Source organism: Myodes glareolus, chromosome 6 (assembly GCF_982192425.1).
Source record: "Myodes glareolus chromosome 6, mMyoGla1.1, whole genome shotgun sequence".
Classification (NCBI taxonomy): Eukaryota; Metazoa; Chordata; class Mammalia; order Rodentia; family Cricetidae; genus Myodes; species Myodes glareolus.
The window spans coordinates 3,245,799-3,261,956 of NC_142031.1; the positions used below are offsets into that span (position 1 = coordinate 3,245,799).

General features: G+C 53.5%; 1 protein-coding gene across 1 annotated transcript in view; it reads left to right on the forward strand.

Moving 5' to 3' along the window:
• Window positions 1-863: 863 nt before the first annotated feature.
• Ajap1 (adherens junctions associated protein 1) overlaps window positions 864-16,158 on the forward strand; it is a 112,302-nt gene continuing 97,007 nt past the window's right edge. The window contains exon 1 of the mRNA XM_085690163.2: window positions 864-1,519. Coding sequence (XP_085546289.2) covers window positions 1,491-1,519 — 29 coding nt within the window. The 5' untranslated portion in view covers window positions 864-1,490. The remainder of the gene's footprint in view (window positions 1,520-16,158) is intronic.

The following is a 16,158-nucleotide window of genomic DNA, read 5'->3' on the forward strand; positions in this document are numbered from 1 at the left end:
TGAACAAGATTTCTGAGAGCCTGGGAGACCCAGGTTCCGAACTCTCTGGCTCTGAGAAGGCAGCAGTTGCCATAAAACCAGGAAGGAGGACACTGGGTTGGAGACTAAATAACCGGGCAGAAACACGCTCCAACCGAACGCTGAAACTTCATCTGCCTGGACGGAGGCCAGACCCAGGCAGTGGGGAGGACTCCCCTGCGAAAGACCCTCCCCAGCCTCCCACAGTCTCTGGCAGCACCAGCACCTTGCAGCTCCGCTGGAGGAAACTTTTCGCGCAGCCCTGTCTCCCGGAGCCCCAAGAGAACGTCCCCTCCCCAAATCTGCCCTCCGCGTCCACTGGGCGTACTTAGAACCAGGTCCGAACCTCTTAACTGCTTCGCATACCATCCGGTTACCGTGGCAACACCATCCGGCGGCGCCCGGCGGTCCAATCGGAGCCTGCGGCCTCTTTCGAGCCTTTCCCAAGGTGGAGACCGGGACGCGGCTAGGGATGGGGAAGGGGCGGGCCAGAATCCTGTCTCCGGCGCCGCCCAGGCCACTCAGAGCCCAGGTCGCCAGTCCAGCTCCAGAGAGGTGGGCTGGAGAGCAGAGCTTGCCGGCCGGGTTGGGGGCTCAGACTCCAGGTTGAGGGGCGGGGAAGGAGGGTGACGTGAGCCCGGCCGGGCGGGCGGAGTTGGGACCCGCTCGCGGAGGCGGGGGCAAGCGCCCGGAGGCAGACGCGCAGAGGGAGGCGGCCAAGCGGCGCGGGCGGCTCTGCGGAGGGCGCGGTGGGCGCGGGCGGCGGGGCCCGGGATCCCCGCGCGCCTCCTCCGCGCGGCGCCGCCGCCGCGCGTCCCCACGCCCCGCGCTCCACGCGCCCTCGCCCCGCGCCTCCCCTGCCCGCCTCCTGCCAGCCTCCCGGCCGCGGCCGTCTGCAGAGCGAGCGCTCAGACGAAGCTCTCCTGCAACTTGATCGGTGGCGGAACCCGGGACGGATCCCCCCAGCCCTGATCTGGCGGCGCGTGGAGGCGACCCGCGTGGGCCAGAGGGGTGATCCTCTAAAACCCCCAGCCACGCCGATCACAGCCTCACAGGTCCTTGAACGGTGCGCCGCGCCACCGGCTTCGTTGCCTGCCGCCCCGGAGGGCGAAGCCGCGCTCCTCGGACCCTCGCGGCCGGTGACAGCTCCAGAGAGCGTCCGCTTTGCCGCTGCCCGCGCCGTGTGACCTGAGGAGGGGGCCCCGCGCTCCGACACCCGGCGGGAGGATGTGCACCCCCGCGGGCCGGCCCGCCTGAGCCATGCGCCCCCTCGGCGGCGGCGCGCCGGCCGGCATGGAGCCCCGTGCGGCCGTGCTCTGACTCGCTGTGCGCCCCGCGGCCGGCGGGCGGCGGGCGGCGGCGGCGGCCCGAAGCCGGAGAGCGGCGCCACGGGACGGGAGCGAGCGGGCGCGGGCGCCGCGCAGATGGCCGGGGCAAGCAAGGTCTGAGGCTCGGTTCCCCGAAACGTGACCATGTGGATCCAACAGCTTTTAGGACTCAGGTGAGCGACCCGTCAGGATGCAGAGTGCGTGGGGGTGCGTGGGTGCTGGGCTGGGCTGCTGCTCACTGTTGCAAACGAAGGCACCGCTTCTCGCCTCCCCGAGGCGGCCCGCGTGGTGCACCCGAAGCCGCGCAGCGCTGCCGCCCGCCGCTGATTCCTGCGGCCAGGCAGGGAGCTCTTCGAGTCTGGGGTCGCTTGCCCCAGTGACCTGGAAGCTAGGCGCGCCCGCGGTTCGCGGCTCGGGACGCCAGCAGCGCAGTGTCCTGGCCCGTGGCCCCGGCGTGCCTTCTCTCGGGAGCCCGGCGCGAGTTGCGGGCCGTTGGGCGCGGCGGTCTCGGGGGCCGAGGCTGACGCCGGAGCCGCCGGAGAGAACCACCAGCCTTCCCTTCCAGAGCTAGCTTTGCCAAGGAGTTGGAGAAACCCAAAACCCCACAACGGCTCCGCCAGCCGTTCTGTCTGTTCCTCCGGACACTGGGGGCCCTGAACAGGAGTGTAGTAAGAGCTCAGCTGCTGACCCAACTGCTTTGGGGGTGACCTCCTGGCAGAAGGTCGCACGCAGCTGGCGGACAGCTGAGTCTGGAGAGCTTGGATTCTGGGGAGCAATAACAGGCAGCCCCCCTCCAAGTACCTTCCACAGACACACAGGCACACAGGGCTTGTCTATGTCTGGGACGTTAGGGCCAGCCGGGAACTCAAGCCCAGCGCGGTTATGGGGCCGGCTAGAAAGACCCTTCTGAAAACTTTGCCCACCCACTGAATCGCTTTGGCTTCTCTGGATCTGAGCTGGGCGGCCAAGGGGTCCCCAAGACGTTAGTTGCTCCTTTTGCAGAGTGCAGTGCCTACCACCCTTACCCTCATGAAAGGGGTCTCTGGCCAGAGCTGGTGCGCTTGGGTCGGGGATGGGACTTAGGCTGAAACGACGCAGATGGAAGCCGAGAAAGGCTACTTGCGCTTCTAGTGTTTGTCCACTGGGATGCACTGCGCTCCCGTGTTGAGCGTACAAGGGGTTGGTGGCTGCTGGAGCAGGCTGCCTCAGCAACCCCCACCAGCACGAAGCTGGGGAGAAAGTGGGGCCAAAGGAGGGAGGAACATGTGTGCGACCTGATTTTGAGAAGTCTGAAGGAGACTGGCATGCGAGTGTTTTCTCGCTGTCCTTGATTTATGAGTGGATTTAGTGCCTGGGAATAGATGCTGGCCGGCATCATCTAGTGAGGACTGTCACGCGTCATTGCTGGCGTTCCTTTTCCTGGTGGCTGGGTTTGTCTGCACTGTGGGCTTTAAGAGGTTAATCGTCAAGCTGATCGGCTGAGTGTGGGGCGCTGTCTGAGCCTCAGTCCATCATTGGGCTGTGGTGAAAGAAGGTTTAGGCCCCCGCAGTTTTGGGGTGTGGACCAAAGGAAAAAAGAACAGCTCTTGACCCCCATCTAGGTGCCCAGTCCGTCTGTCTGTCTGCCTGCCCGCCCGCCCTTCTGGTCCGGACTGTCCAGTGCTCCCTTAGATCCCAGAGTCTCGAGGGCAACCCAGTGGATCCCCTCCCTGCCCAGAGGCAGCTCGAGTTCCTAGCTGCTTCGGGAGCTTCAGTCTGTCACTTGCTTGCTGGTGGCAACTTAGCTGCACAAGTTGTTAGATTGAAAGGTTAGTACATTTTGATAAGGGAAAGAGAACAAACACCAGCAAAGAAACCTCCTCTGGGGCTCAAAATTCACTTAAAAACAGCTAGAACAACAATTGCCAAGCCAGGTTTTCAGAAACGCCTCTGTTGGAAATTTTGAAGTTTGACCTTTTAGGGTCCCTTACATGTTATCATGTAAGATTTTATACACATGCATGCCGCCACCTGACCCCCCACCCCAGGCTGCTACCTCTCGGCAAGTGTTCACAGCAGGGGAGTAGGGTGATTTTGTTTCCCTGTGGGCAGGCCCAGGGAGCCTGAGCCCAGGAGTTTGCTCTTGGGCTCTGCAGCTCTTCATCTCTTGCTGACTGCTTCCCGCTGCTCCCTGGGTGAGCACTGGACATCTTGCTGCCAAGCTTGGAGCCTGGTTGGGCCGAGGTGGCAGAAGGCAGCCTTCCTTCTGCCTGGGAAAAGGTGGTTCCCTGCAAGCCGAGGGAGGGGCTTCCTAGCTCCCACCCAGAGCCAGGGTTGGTTACTTCTGTGATGAAGCCAAACTGTACACGGAGCCTTGATGCTTTAGGAGGCAGAAGCAGATGGAGTTGGATTTTTCTGCTTTTATGTCTTTATTTGTTGGTTATTTGTATCTCTGCTTTCTTGGGTCCAGAGGAAGGCAGTCCTTAAAGGAGACTCGGGGCTTGCTGGGCTGTCGGGTCCCAGAGCAGCTCAGAGGGTTGGCTTACTCAGCAGGCAGCCCAAATCCCCAGATCTGGCCCTGGTGTCTGGTTGCCTCTGGTGGGGCTGTGACCTGAGGAGACTGACCTCATGGAGTTGTGTGGAGTAGCTGGGAGCAAGCACCCACAACGTTTGCTGGGTTGTGTTCAGGACTAGGCATACAGTCACAGACTCAACCCTGCTCAAGCCTTGTTCCTAACAGGCATTCCCGACTCCCAAGCCTGAACTTTCGGCATCCTTTCTGTGAGGAAGGTCCCCTAGTACACGTTCAGAACGCGATTCACAGTTTTCTCAAGCCCTCCCAGTGTGTGCTGTGTTGTGTCTGGGCTTCCCGGCAGAGATCCACAGGGCTGGCTGTCACCAGCCCCAGCACAAAGTCCCCCAGCAGCTGGGGCTGCGCAGCCAGGCTTTAGTGGATGGAGTCAATGCTCTGTCCGCAAACACTGGGCGCAGGGTGAATGCTGGCTCACTCTCGTTTACAGCTGCTGCTGCTAACTGGACGGCAACTCGGGTCAGAGGCCATGACACTCCTCTGGATAATAATGCTGGAATAAATAAATGATAAATTTAGGAGGTAGCGGAGGGTTTCCAGCAACACCAGCACACCCCACCCCTCCCTCTCATTCTTGGGCCAAGTGGAGGAGTTGGTAGTAGGCACCCCCTTCCCTGTCCGTCTCTATTCATTTACTGATTCCTCCCTTCTCTTCTGTGCCTTGGGGAAAGGAGCAGAGCACACAAGCAGCTCTACACCTCTCTGAGATGTCTACCTCTGGTCCCTAGAGACGGGACAGCCTGCTTATCCCTCTGTGTGCTGGCGTCCTCCTAGCTGGGACCCCATGGGGCCTAGCTGCCTCCCACCCAGCCTCACAGCCTCAGTGTCTTCTCTGACCCTGACAAAGGCAGGATGTTTGTCAGACGTTGCCCCGAGCATGCCGTGGAAACCTGGGTTCTTAAAGAGCCTATAGATTTGGAACCCCGAGCTGTGGGTCTCCTGAGCCTGGGGCTTTTCTCTGGGGGTTACGTGGGAGTCACATGGTTTTAATACACCGTTGCTAGGTTTGCTTCAAAGGGTTACAAGTCAGTAGAGACCAAATTGATGTAAAGATTAGCTGAGAAAGCCAAATATATCCCTGATCTAGATTCCTGCGTTTGAAGTCTGGCTGGAGAGGGTTTTGCTTGCCTCCTGCCTGGCAGACCGAGAAGGGGAGGCAGGCTGGGGGCTGGTGGGTCTAGAGCGGTCGAGCGCAAACCAGGCTTGTTCCTCCTCTGAGACCCCTTCCAGGAATTTAAAGGGGCTGGTGACTCATGAAGGGCTAGCGGGGAGCTTGGTTATGTAACTCAGATAGACTCAGCTAAACGGCTTGGAATAGAGTCAGGCCGGAGTGTGCCCCTGTCAGGGTCCAAGCTCCTCGAGTGGCCCCTAGGTCTCCCCCCCTCCAATTTCCATGCATATCAGGGAGAGGGTCAGATTAGCTATAGGGATCCTCCTAGTTGCTGAGGACCCTCATCAGGGCGGTAGCCCAGCCATCATCATCACCCAGGAGTGTGGAGTGCTTCTTCATGGTAAGCCACGGGGGCTTACCAGGACAGTCCTGGGAAGCTCAGGACAGTCCCCCTTTTCTGGTAGGGCCGTGTGGTAGCTACTGAGCTGTGGGCAGATGGCCTGGGTTATGTAGGACAGGTAGGTGCAGGGAGGTGGCTAGAAGGCTATGCTGGTCCATCCATCCTCTCTCTGCAAAAACTTCCAAGGATGATGGAGGGAGCCACAAATCCACCATGGGTCTGTGGGATCCCCAAAATTCTTCACCAGAATGAAGGACAGCGTCTGACATTGTCACTTGTAAGAGTCACATCTCCCGTGTTCCCTTACGCCCCTTCCCTCTTGTCCCTCTTATCCCTCTGGGTTCAGGTGTCCCTTTCATCCCATGGAAAAGTCGGGGCAGAGCTGGCATTCACCGGCTTCTGTGATTCCTGCCATCATGATGTTTATGTCACCTCTGCCCTTCCCTGCTTGGCTTGATGGTGTTCTGGGTCTGCTCCTTGTCACAATTTCCCTCTAGGACTGGCCTAAGAGGGGCAGGGTCTGCACCCGCTGGCTCCCCTCCCTCTTCTGAGCAGTTGCTTGGTCACAGTCCCTGAGTCTGACTGTCTGCTCTCTTGGAGTGTTGCCTCCACTCCTTAGTCCTGCTGGGATGGCCTCTGGGTTGGGACAGCAACAGGGGCGAGAATATGTGCCTTGCTGGGGGACCAGACACAGTGTGGAGGGAGGTAGTGCCGTGTCATGTCAAGAGGCTCAGGATGCACTGAGCATCCCGGGTTGTGCTGGATGGGATGCCCAGGGTCCATGGGCTTACAGTGTGCCTCATTCCTCATTGCTCCCCGGGAAGATCGCCGGGCAAGCGGTAAGATGCACAGGAAATGCCTGTCCAAGCTTAAATGTGTCAGCATGGCACAGTGCCCCTATTTTATCAAGTCCCACTTTTTGTGCTTCTCCCTGGATCTCTACCGAAATCCAGGAGAGAGAGAGAGTTTCCAGCCTTAGGCTTAGACGTCCTCCTGCTCCAAATAGATAGCGCCTCTTCAGCCTGGCTTATTGAGGGTGAATCACGTCGTTGGATTTTTACCATCAGAGATGCACTTCTTTGGCTTGAAGATTTTTTTCCCCCACAATTAGAATACAGACATGCTTGACAAAACATTCCCTTCCGGCTCTTCCAGTCATTATCAGCTCAGAACGAGAGACAGTATCAGACTTTGAACTATTTGGGAGGAAGGGTGCTTGTGGGTGGAAGAGAGCATGGGGGTGGTGTCTGTCTGGGGCAAAAGGTGCCACTGAATGAGAAGGGGAGAGCCCTGAGGGGCAAGGTGGGAAAAGGCGTGTCTGACTTTACAGTCTGCAGGTGCCACAGTCTCCCCATGTCTGCGTCTTGTGCCGATGTTTTCCTACCTTTTAGGATGGTAGATTCTTGTGTGGTAGAGCTCATGCTGAAGATGGGTCTGTGGTCAGCGTGTGTGTGTGTGTGTGTGTGTGCGTGTGTGTGTGTGTGTGTGTGTGTGTAAGAGGTGGAAGAAATTAGTTAATGAGCTGTGGTCAGTGCACACCCCTGAGGAGGTGCCTGCTTGCTGTGCCAAGCATGTGTAGTAGAACCATATTGTACCTGGATGAGGCTTGCCTGCTGCTCTCAGTGCCTCCTGCAGGAGCAGTACCCATCTCTGCCCTCAGCTGACAACCCCACTCATGAGTATATTATTCCTGATGTGTGCAAAGAAACCAGGTAACCATAGGTGCTTTCCCAAACCCCGCACAGTAGTCCCACCCTCAGAGGTGTTGCTGACCAATGAGGGCACTCTTCAGAGGGCTAGGACACAAGGAACATGGACTGAACAGAGATGTTGAAATTTCTGTTGGCCTCATTAAAACAGCTGGAAGCCTCAGAATCCATTTTGTTTAATTTAGACAAATAGCATTGTGCCATCCTGGGTCAACATAAAATCTCGGTTTGAGGCCAGGTCGTGGTGGTGCACACCTTTAATCCCAACACTCAGGAGTCAGAGGCAGGCGGCTGTGAGTTCGAGGCCAGCCTGGTCTACAAGAGCTAGTTCCAGGACAAACACCAAAGCTACAGAGAAACCTTGTCTCAAAAGAACCAAAAAAATAAAATAAAATAAAATAAATTTTTAGTTTGTGACTTGTACAAATCTCAAGGGAGTTGTCTCTGTCCTTCCTAGGACACAAATGCCCAATTCAAGGACTCAGTGACCACCTGAGACCATCGGCCATTATGATGAACGTTGGCTCACTGAACATATTTTCTACAGAGACACAGGCAGGAGGGAACCAATTATCTCAAAGTCTGTCCCCTCTGGCCTCAAGCCTGTCCCTAGGACAGAGCTGAGTCAGTGTAGGCTCTGCAGTCAGTTCTGGCTACAGCTTCTTAAGCACAGAGGTCTGTGAATGGTGAGGCTGTTCCTAAATCCCATGGAGGTGGGGGTGATTCTGTGGCCCTCAGAGGCCTGCAGTCCAGAGAGGGGATCCTCTGACCCAGCTGAGTCGACTGGACCCCCAGGTGCCTCTCCAGCATTTGAAGTCAGGATAGGGAATGCCTGGGGGTAAAAGCAGCATATGAGGGCATAGGTTACCCAGGAAAGGCCACGCTGGCCTGTGGGAGACATCAGACAGCACCAGGGTGGATCATGTGTCTGCTGAAGTTATGTGTACAACACAAGATGAGACCAGGCATTCCAGACTGCCCCCAGAGGGCTGTAAGCTGCATGGGCTCACCTTACTCTGTCCCTACACTTGGCACCCAATAAAGATGCTGCCTGGGGCTTCGTGGAAGAGAAACATTGCACCAAAACAGTGTGTTTGTGTGTGCTTGTGTATGTGCGCGTGCATATGAACGTTGCATGTGTGCATGTTTATGCTTGTGTGTGTATGTGTGTGCATTGCGTCTATGGTGTGTATGTGTGCATGTGTATGTGTGTGCACGTGCATCTGTGGTATGTGTGTGTGCGTGCACACGTGTGAATATGTGTGTGCATGTGTGTCTGGTGTGTATGTGTGTGCATGCACATGTGTGTATAATGTGTGGTGTGTGTATGTGTGCGAGCATGTGTGTATATGTGCATGTACGTCTGTGCGAGCATGTGTGTATATACGTGTGCATGTGCGTCTGTGGTGTGTGTGTGTGCGTGCACACGTGTGTATATGTGTGTGCATGTGTGTCTGTGGTGTGTGTATGTGTGTGTTGGGGTTTGGAGATCAGCGTATATCGGAGCATTTGTCCTTAGTGGCTCCCTCATTGAGAGAAGCACCAGCTTTCAGATCCTTCCCACCAAAGAAGGAGACTTGAGTGGTCCTAGGATGAAGTCTGAATGAGATGCTGTGGCATAAGCTATGGTTGCAGCCTGGCTGCTGCTGACGGAGCCAAGGATCTCCAGGGAGCATGATGGGCTTACTTCTGGCCATAGGCAGATTACCAGGCCTAGCTTCTGGGAGGTGGAGCTTAACTTGCATAATGAGATGAGCGGAAAAGAAAATACCGTGGTGTCAGAATACCAAAGACCAGGCTAACCCGCAGGGGTCACTAGTGGCCTCCTCTCTTCAAGTATTCAATTAAAGAATTCGGGTCACGGAACACATCTGCAGTTTTAAGTTATGTCTAAACCAGACAGGACCCTGAGTTCTGATAAGTAACACTGAATGTGGCTTCAACTATTTTGCCTTGACCGGCTTAGTTAGCAGGGAAGCTTCCTCTGAAGACCCCTAAATTCAAATTTGTGAAACTTGAAAGTTGCAGAGGAACAACTCACATGGCTTTGCATGACCAGGTTCAAGACTATGGTCTCTTTCCACTGACACACAGGCTCCCTCTGCTGTAGCTAGATTCCATCAAAGAAGGCAGGAGGCTCCCAGATTCATAGAGCTGTGGGAGCAGAGGGTCTCTGGAGGAGAAGGGTTTGGTATTGACTGCTGAGCCACTTGGGCTGTGGAGGCCATTTTCATGCTGTTTTCAGCAACGTCTGATTTAGAAAAAGCGTATGCTAGAGCAGGGCCCGTGGTCCCAGCAGAGGCAGCCCAGGCTCAGTAAAAAGCTGTTTAGAAATGAATGTTTTTAATTCATTTTATGAAACAATTTTAGATCTAACAAATCTCTCTCTCTCTCTCTCTCTCATATGCACACATCCCTACAGACTAATAATATCCATGAAGATGCACAAAATATTCTTTTTAAAGGCATTTATGTGTAGGAGTGGTTTTTCTTTTTTTGTGTGTGTGCTTCTAAGTGCTTCACACACATGCAGTACCCAAGGAGGCCAGAGGGTGGCACCAGATCCACTGGAACTGGAGTTAGCGATGTTTGCGAGTTGCCTTGTGGGTGCTGGAAACTGATTTAGGGTCCTCTGCAAGAGCAGCAAGGACAATTAACTACTGAGCTGACTCTTCCCACAAAATAATCCCAGTGAGATATTAGTAAATAGAAGTCAGCAGTATGTTTTTTTTTTTAAAGTCCACCAAAGGAGTGAGGGGTGGGTGTTCTGCGCCTGCAAGGAAGGTTTGATATCTGACTGTCACACGGGACAGTCTGCTGTATTCAAAAGCAAAAGAAAAAAAAACGCGCAACTATCTCAATGGATCCAGAAAATGAACTCGGTAAAATTCAGCCTATTCTCATGCCAGCTCTCAGAACAGGAGAAGGTTTTGTTTTTTTCACTTAGCTTGACCTTGGACGTCTGTATTGACCTGTGACTAACCTTCTTTAAACTGGGGGAAGAAACTGACTTCATTTCTCCTGAGGCTGGGGACAAGTGAACAATGTGTGTGGTCATCACTGATGCCACAGAAGACACAGGTCACAGAAAACAAGACAAACATACAGAAGCCAATTGTCTTTCTAGCTAGTGGTAACAAACCTGTGGAGAATGAAGCATGAAACAATGTTTCGATTTGTTTTCTCTTGCTTTGATGAACACCATGGCCCAAAGCAACTTCGGGGAAGGGATTGATTTCATTTTCAGGCTGCAGTTCAGCACTGAGGGCACTTAGGGCAGGGACTGAAGGAGGGTTTGAACCGGAAACCCTGGTGGAATACTACAGACTGGCTGGCTCTCCTGCCTGTGGATGACACTATGTGTGTAGTGCCTTAGAGTCGTCTGACATCAATTACCAATCAGGAAAATGCCCCAGAGACACACTCACATGCTACTTGGATGGGGTTCCCACATAGAATTCTGGGCTATGTCAAATTGACAGCCAAAGCTACCTCGAAGACTGTGCTATCAGCTTCCGTTTCCTTGGGCAAATGGCAAATCATCCTGGAAGAATGGAAGACTTATTTTAGCTCATAGCTTCATAGTTTCTGAAACACCACGACTCTGTCTGTTGCTTTGAGTGAATGTGGCAGCAGAAACTGCCCACCTTGTGGTACCTGGGATGGCCCGGGGTCTTAATATCTGCCCTCTTCCAGTGTACACCCTCAGTGACCTAACATCTTTGCCCTCCCCGACACTCAAGGGACCATCACTTGCCAATAGCACCCGTGGAATGACAGCCACACTTATGAGACACCCTGGGGATACATTCCAGGGGCTCAGGAGGAAACAATGGTGGATTTATCTAGAAAAGAAATAGACTGTTGACTCTGTGTGCCAACAACGATAGCATTCCAGTCAAAGATGTTGACAAAACCGTGAGTGGGTGGAGAGACATACCATGCCCATGAATCAGATGATATTAGTTCTTTTCAGGTTGATGGACCTTCCTGAACACAGGCCTCATCCAAAGCTCAACAACAAAATGTGTGTGTTGTGAGGGTGAAGTTTCCATATGCACCCAGAGGCTGCCTGATGGTAAGATTCATTGTACGACAACGGTGTTAAGGTTCTTTGTATGATCACGGTGGTAAGATTCTTTGTACCACAATGGTGGTGTCTCTGAATTTGGAGACATGCTCGTCAGGGATATAGAACAGACTCAGGAGTGGAGCCCAAGCCCACACCTGGATGGCTTTTTGGCAAAGATTCAGATTCAGTGGCAGGATGGTTGCATCTCCCCAAATGGGGCTGGTTCCACCACACACCAGGGCCGCAAAAGAAGAATGAACCTCAATTCTCACACCCTAGGAACAGATATGCTCAAAACAGTCTACAGAATTAGGTGTCAAATGCACAGCAGTAAATGGTAAGGAAACAAATGCTTCTAGGAGTGTCTTTAGACTTGACATTGGAAACATGACCTACGCAAGGAAAAATATAATATATTAAACTTTATCAGAATTTTAAAGTTTGGGTGCTAAAGAGCTGGTCCGGGAGGTAAAGTCCTCACCGTGTGACTGGAGGACCCGAGCTTGGATCCTCAGAACTCATGTAAAAATCTAGGGGTGTGAGTATAACCCGTATATGTGGTGCATTGAGAAACAGAGGCAGAAGGATTCCTAGAGTTCCCTGAACATCAAACTCAGCCAACCAGCAAACTCCAGGTCTAATGAGAGAATCTGCTTCAAAAAATAAGATAGGGAAGGGTTGACGAAGACACCGATGTAGACTTCTGGCCTCCATGTGTTTACATGTTTGTGTATGTGCTTGCACACCTATATACATGTGTGCACACACATGCAAACACACATACACAAGGTTTTAAAGTCCGTGTGAAAGCTCAAGGCACAAAGTGGGAGGTGGTATTTATCCAGGGTTGCTCTTCTTAACACGGAAAGAGCCCTTGAACTTAGAGCCACACTGGTGAAAACAGGCAGAGGGCCTGCACATGGCAAACATGTTTCTGGAACCCCCAAAGCCCAAGATAATTCACATGGGAGCCGTGAGGAAAATACACATGGAAACCCCAGCAGGACACACTGCCCGCCCATCAGAATGGCCGGGATAAAACAGAGTTGGTTCCATCAAACGCTGGCAGGGAGGTGGAGAAACTGGGCCACTCCTGCAGCCTGGGTGGGAGGTAAAATGTCATGGCTGTGCTGAGACGATCTTGGCAGGGTCTTCCGAAGTTAGACACCTGCACTTGTCGTGCATGGAGCCTCACTTTTCTTCACACGGGCAGGAGAGAAGCCTTCAGCTTCTGAAGCGGTCTGTAGCTTCAGGCAAGGCTTCCAGTGGGTCACCAGCTATACCCACAGGCACACCCGCATGCAGAATGGGGCAAATTTACGGTTATACTCAGCAGCCTGCAGGGTTTCCAGGGAGTGACCCTGGGGGAGCCCTTCCAGAAGGATGTATGGAGTGGGAGTTCAAGGCCAGATCCTGACAAAGCCTTAGGAGTGGGGCCTGGAGTCTTGGTTTCTGGGGGCAGAGAGGGCGCAGAGAGGTTGTCCTGAAGGGCAGATGGAGGGGCCTTGGAGGTGACGGCAGGCGGGATTCACCTCTGTCAGCGTCAATAACCTGGTTGTATTATTTACCAGATTGTAGTCTCTCATGATGTCACAGTGAGGGAGAACTGAGTAACGGGTGCAAAGGAGGTCACCACGCTCCGTGTGACCACGGCTGTGAATGTACGACAAACTTAAAAGCGAGCATTTAATTAAGGAAAGCAAGCTGACGCCCGTTTACTCACGTGTGGGAGGCTGGCACCTGGTGGAGGTGTGCGCCTGCGCGCTGGGCTCCTCGAGGACGCATCTGGGTACCGTGGCGGCGCTGACTTGGGGGTGGGGGACGTTCCTTTACAAAGCTGGCTGTAGACGTGAGCCATGAAGTGGGCCCTGTGTGTGACTGCCTCAGGGCTCTACGTGTAGATGGGGCAGGAGCACACAGCCTTGACGGCTCTGAGATCTACTGCCAGCGGAGGTAACGAGTGACCTGCCACGTAATTACAGGATCAGACGAGCTGTCCAGATCCTTACGTAAACCAGGTCAGCTCCGAAAATAGAGCAGCCATTTTGGGGTCAGTCCTACCACCCTACATTGGCTCCGCTGTTCTGAGACCAGACTCGGGGATTTGAAGTTAGATCTGAAAACAACTGGCGTCTTCTTTCTGGTTTAGTGAGACTAGCAGTAGGTAGGCTGAGTCAGAGGCCAGGGTGGCCCCCCTCCTCACAGTTTGCTTTTAATATGAAAGAACTGGGGCGGGGGCCAGGGAGTCCACCAACCAGCACAAGCTGATTGAAATCAGAAACGTGGTGGATGCGACTTGGCTGTAGGCCAAGTGACCTCATCTACACCTCCTAAGGTGCTGGGGCCAATACAACGTCTCCGCCTTCTGCACTAAAGTTTTGTGCCCCACTTCAGTGCGCCAGATACTTCATCTGCCTCTTCTTAGTCCTTCCTCATGCAAAACGGGAATGGCTGCCCTCATTCCTGTCCTGGAAGGAAATGAAGCAGAGAGAGGCAGATTCACTGGCCTAATGTCACACAGCCAGAGAGTGGAAGGGCTTGGGTTCAAACCCAGGTTTCAAGAACTCCGAGGTTCACTGTTCCTCTTTCCACAGTGCCCTGTAGCTTTTGTGTTTTATGTAAAATTTGTTTCTCATTCCCTTTCTTAGGTTGCTTATTAGCCATTAGGGAGAAAAGAAGAAAATGAATGAATGAATGAATGAACAAATAAATAATCAGGAGGTCTCGGCCATCATGACAAATTCAAGTCAGTAACCGTGGGTTTAGCCCCATGTACAGTTGACTCTAAAATCACAACTTTCTGGCACCCACAGGGTTTGGGAAAATGTTCTCAGAATGGGAGATTATTTTGCATTTTTCTGAGTTGTGTGTGCATCATGCATGCATGTGTATGTTGATATGTGACTGTGTACATTTCTATGACATAGGCATTGATGTCTGATCTTTGTTTAGTAAACAGAAATACTTATCACCACATCCTGGAGGTCTCTCAGGAGGGTGCACTTACCTGTGATATGGTGTATGTTACATAGAGAGTTTTCAGGAGAGCTTCAAGCTGTGAGCTTTGCACTCCCCACACGGGTGGGAAGGCTGACCAGCCATTCCCAGCGTCTGTGTGTCTGCACTCACTGCGTGAAACCCCTAACTTAACCGTTCACAGATCTTGTCAGCTCACTGAACTGAGCTCCTGTCTCCACGGCAGCCTTGTGTAGCACAAGTTGAGCCCTAGCATGCTCCCTCTCACTATGCCTGGAGAATCTGGATTTTGGGTCCTCCCTGACAACCTCCCACAATTCCGCTGTCCTGAGATACCCTGCATGTGGAGTCCTCCTTGTGTGATTTTACATCTGGTTTGCTTTGTCCAGCCTCCAGGTCTCGGGGTTTGCCCGCGTGTAAGTGTGTTGCTTTCACACCTTTTTTATTATTGAGTAGTGTTTCACTTTCCTGGACATGCCACAGTGTGTGTCTATTGCATGTTCATAGGCATGCATGTGAGATCATTGCCCACGTTGGCTTTGCCTCCATTGTCGCCATTGTTCTATTTCAACACACACACACCACACACACACACACACACACACACACACACACACACACACACACACTCCCCTGCACCATTGTTGTCTGCAGAGGTTAGAGAATAACATCAGGCGTTGGTTTGTATCTTTCTTGTTGCTTGAATCAGAATCTCTTGCTTACCGCCGTGCACCAGGCTGGCTGGCTGCTAGCCAGGGATTCTGCTGTTGTGGTCACCCATCTCTGCACAGGTGTGCCAGGATGGCAGGTGCTCACTGCTGTGCCTACTGCTGCGTGCATTCCTGGTTTCCAAACTCTGGTCCTGTCGCTTGTGTGGCAAGTGCCCTAGCCACTGAGCTGTCTCCCTACATCCCATTTTGTCACAGCAGATGCAGATACCACAGCCTCCCAGGAAGCTCCTGGTGTGTGCTCAGACTGACGGGAAATGCACGGCCAGCTGTCTGGTGCTCACTCCGGGCTGGAGTTTGCTCCTTCCTGGTCTCTGAGGAGACATGTTCCCTACAGAGACTATTGTCTAGTTGTTTGTTTCTCCTTCCAGAAGCATCCATTATGTGTCCTCTGTGTGCCTCCACAGTGCTGTGTGTTGACGTCCTTAGTCAAGAACAGAATTTTCCATTCTCCTTGCTACAGAAACACTGTGGACTGGGACAGTTTAGCTCTTTAGAAGAAGGGCTCCTGGCCAGTGCAATGCTTGGAGTTGGAAAGGCGCCATCAGGATCCCATAGGGGTCCAATGTGTTCCTCCCTGTGAATGAGGGTGCATGGTCTGTGGGAATTAAGAAATAATGTAGATCATTCTGAGAACCTCTGGGGCCATCTGTCCTATGGAACATCCCGTAGCCAGGGTCATTAGTTAGGTGCACGGAGCCAAAAGAGCACAGTCAAGCTCCAGGAAAGTCCTGGGAAAGCACAGACCTCTGCTCTGCCCCGTTTCTGTCTGTGGATTGTCCCTTTGGGAGCCAGGAGCTAAGGGGACCTGATGTCATGAAAGGGAAGTTGAAGCTGGCAGTCACCTTCCTGGCAGGACAGACCAGTCCCCTGGGCACCATTCACCTCCTTCTGGGGATGTGGGGTGCCAAAAGTGCAGGCTGCAGTGGCCTTCCCGGACTTGGCCCTCTGTGCAAACCTGGGTCAGTGCCCCTGACTCCCTCACCTCAACTCCATGCTGAGCAGGACTCTGAGTTCCTCTGTGCAAACCTAGTTCAGTGCCCCTGACTCCCTCATCCTCAGCTCCATGCTAAGCAGGACTCTGAGTTCTGTGGGCTAAGAGGGAAACGGGCTGTTGGCCGTCGGTCACTGGTGTGGGGGGGATAGGGTGCAAAGGGTATGACTTGAGCACTTTGGTCTCCCTGGGAGGACCATGCGGAGTGTGTCCACTACAGTTCTGAGCCAATGCTCTACCCAGTGACATCTGT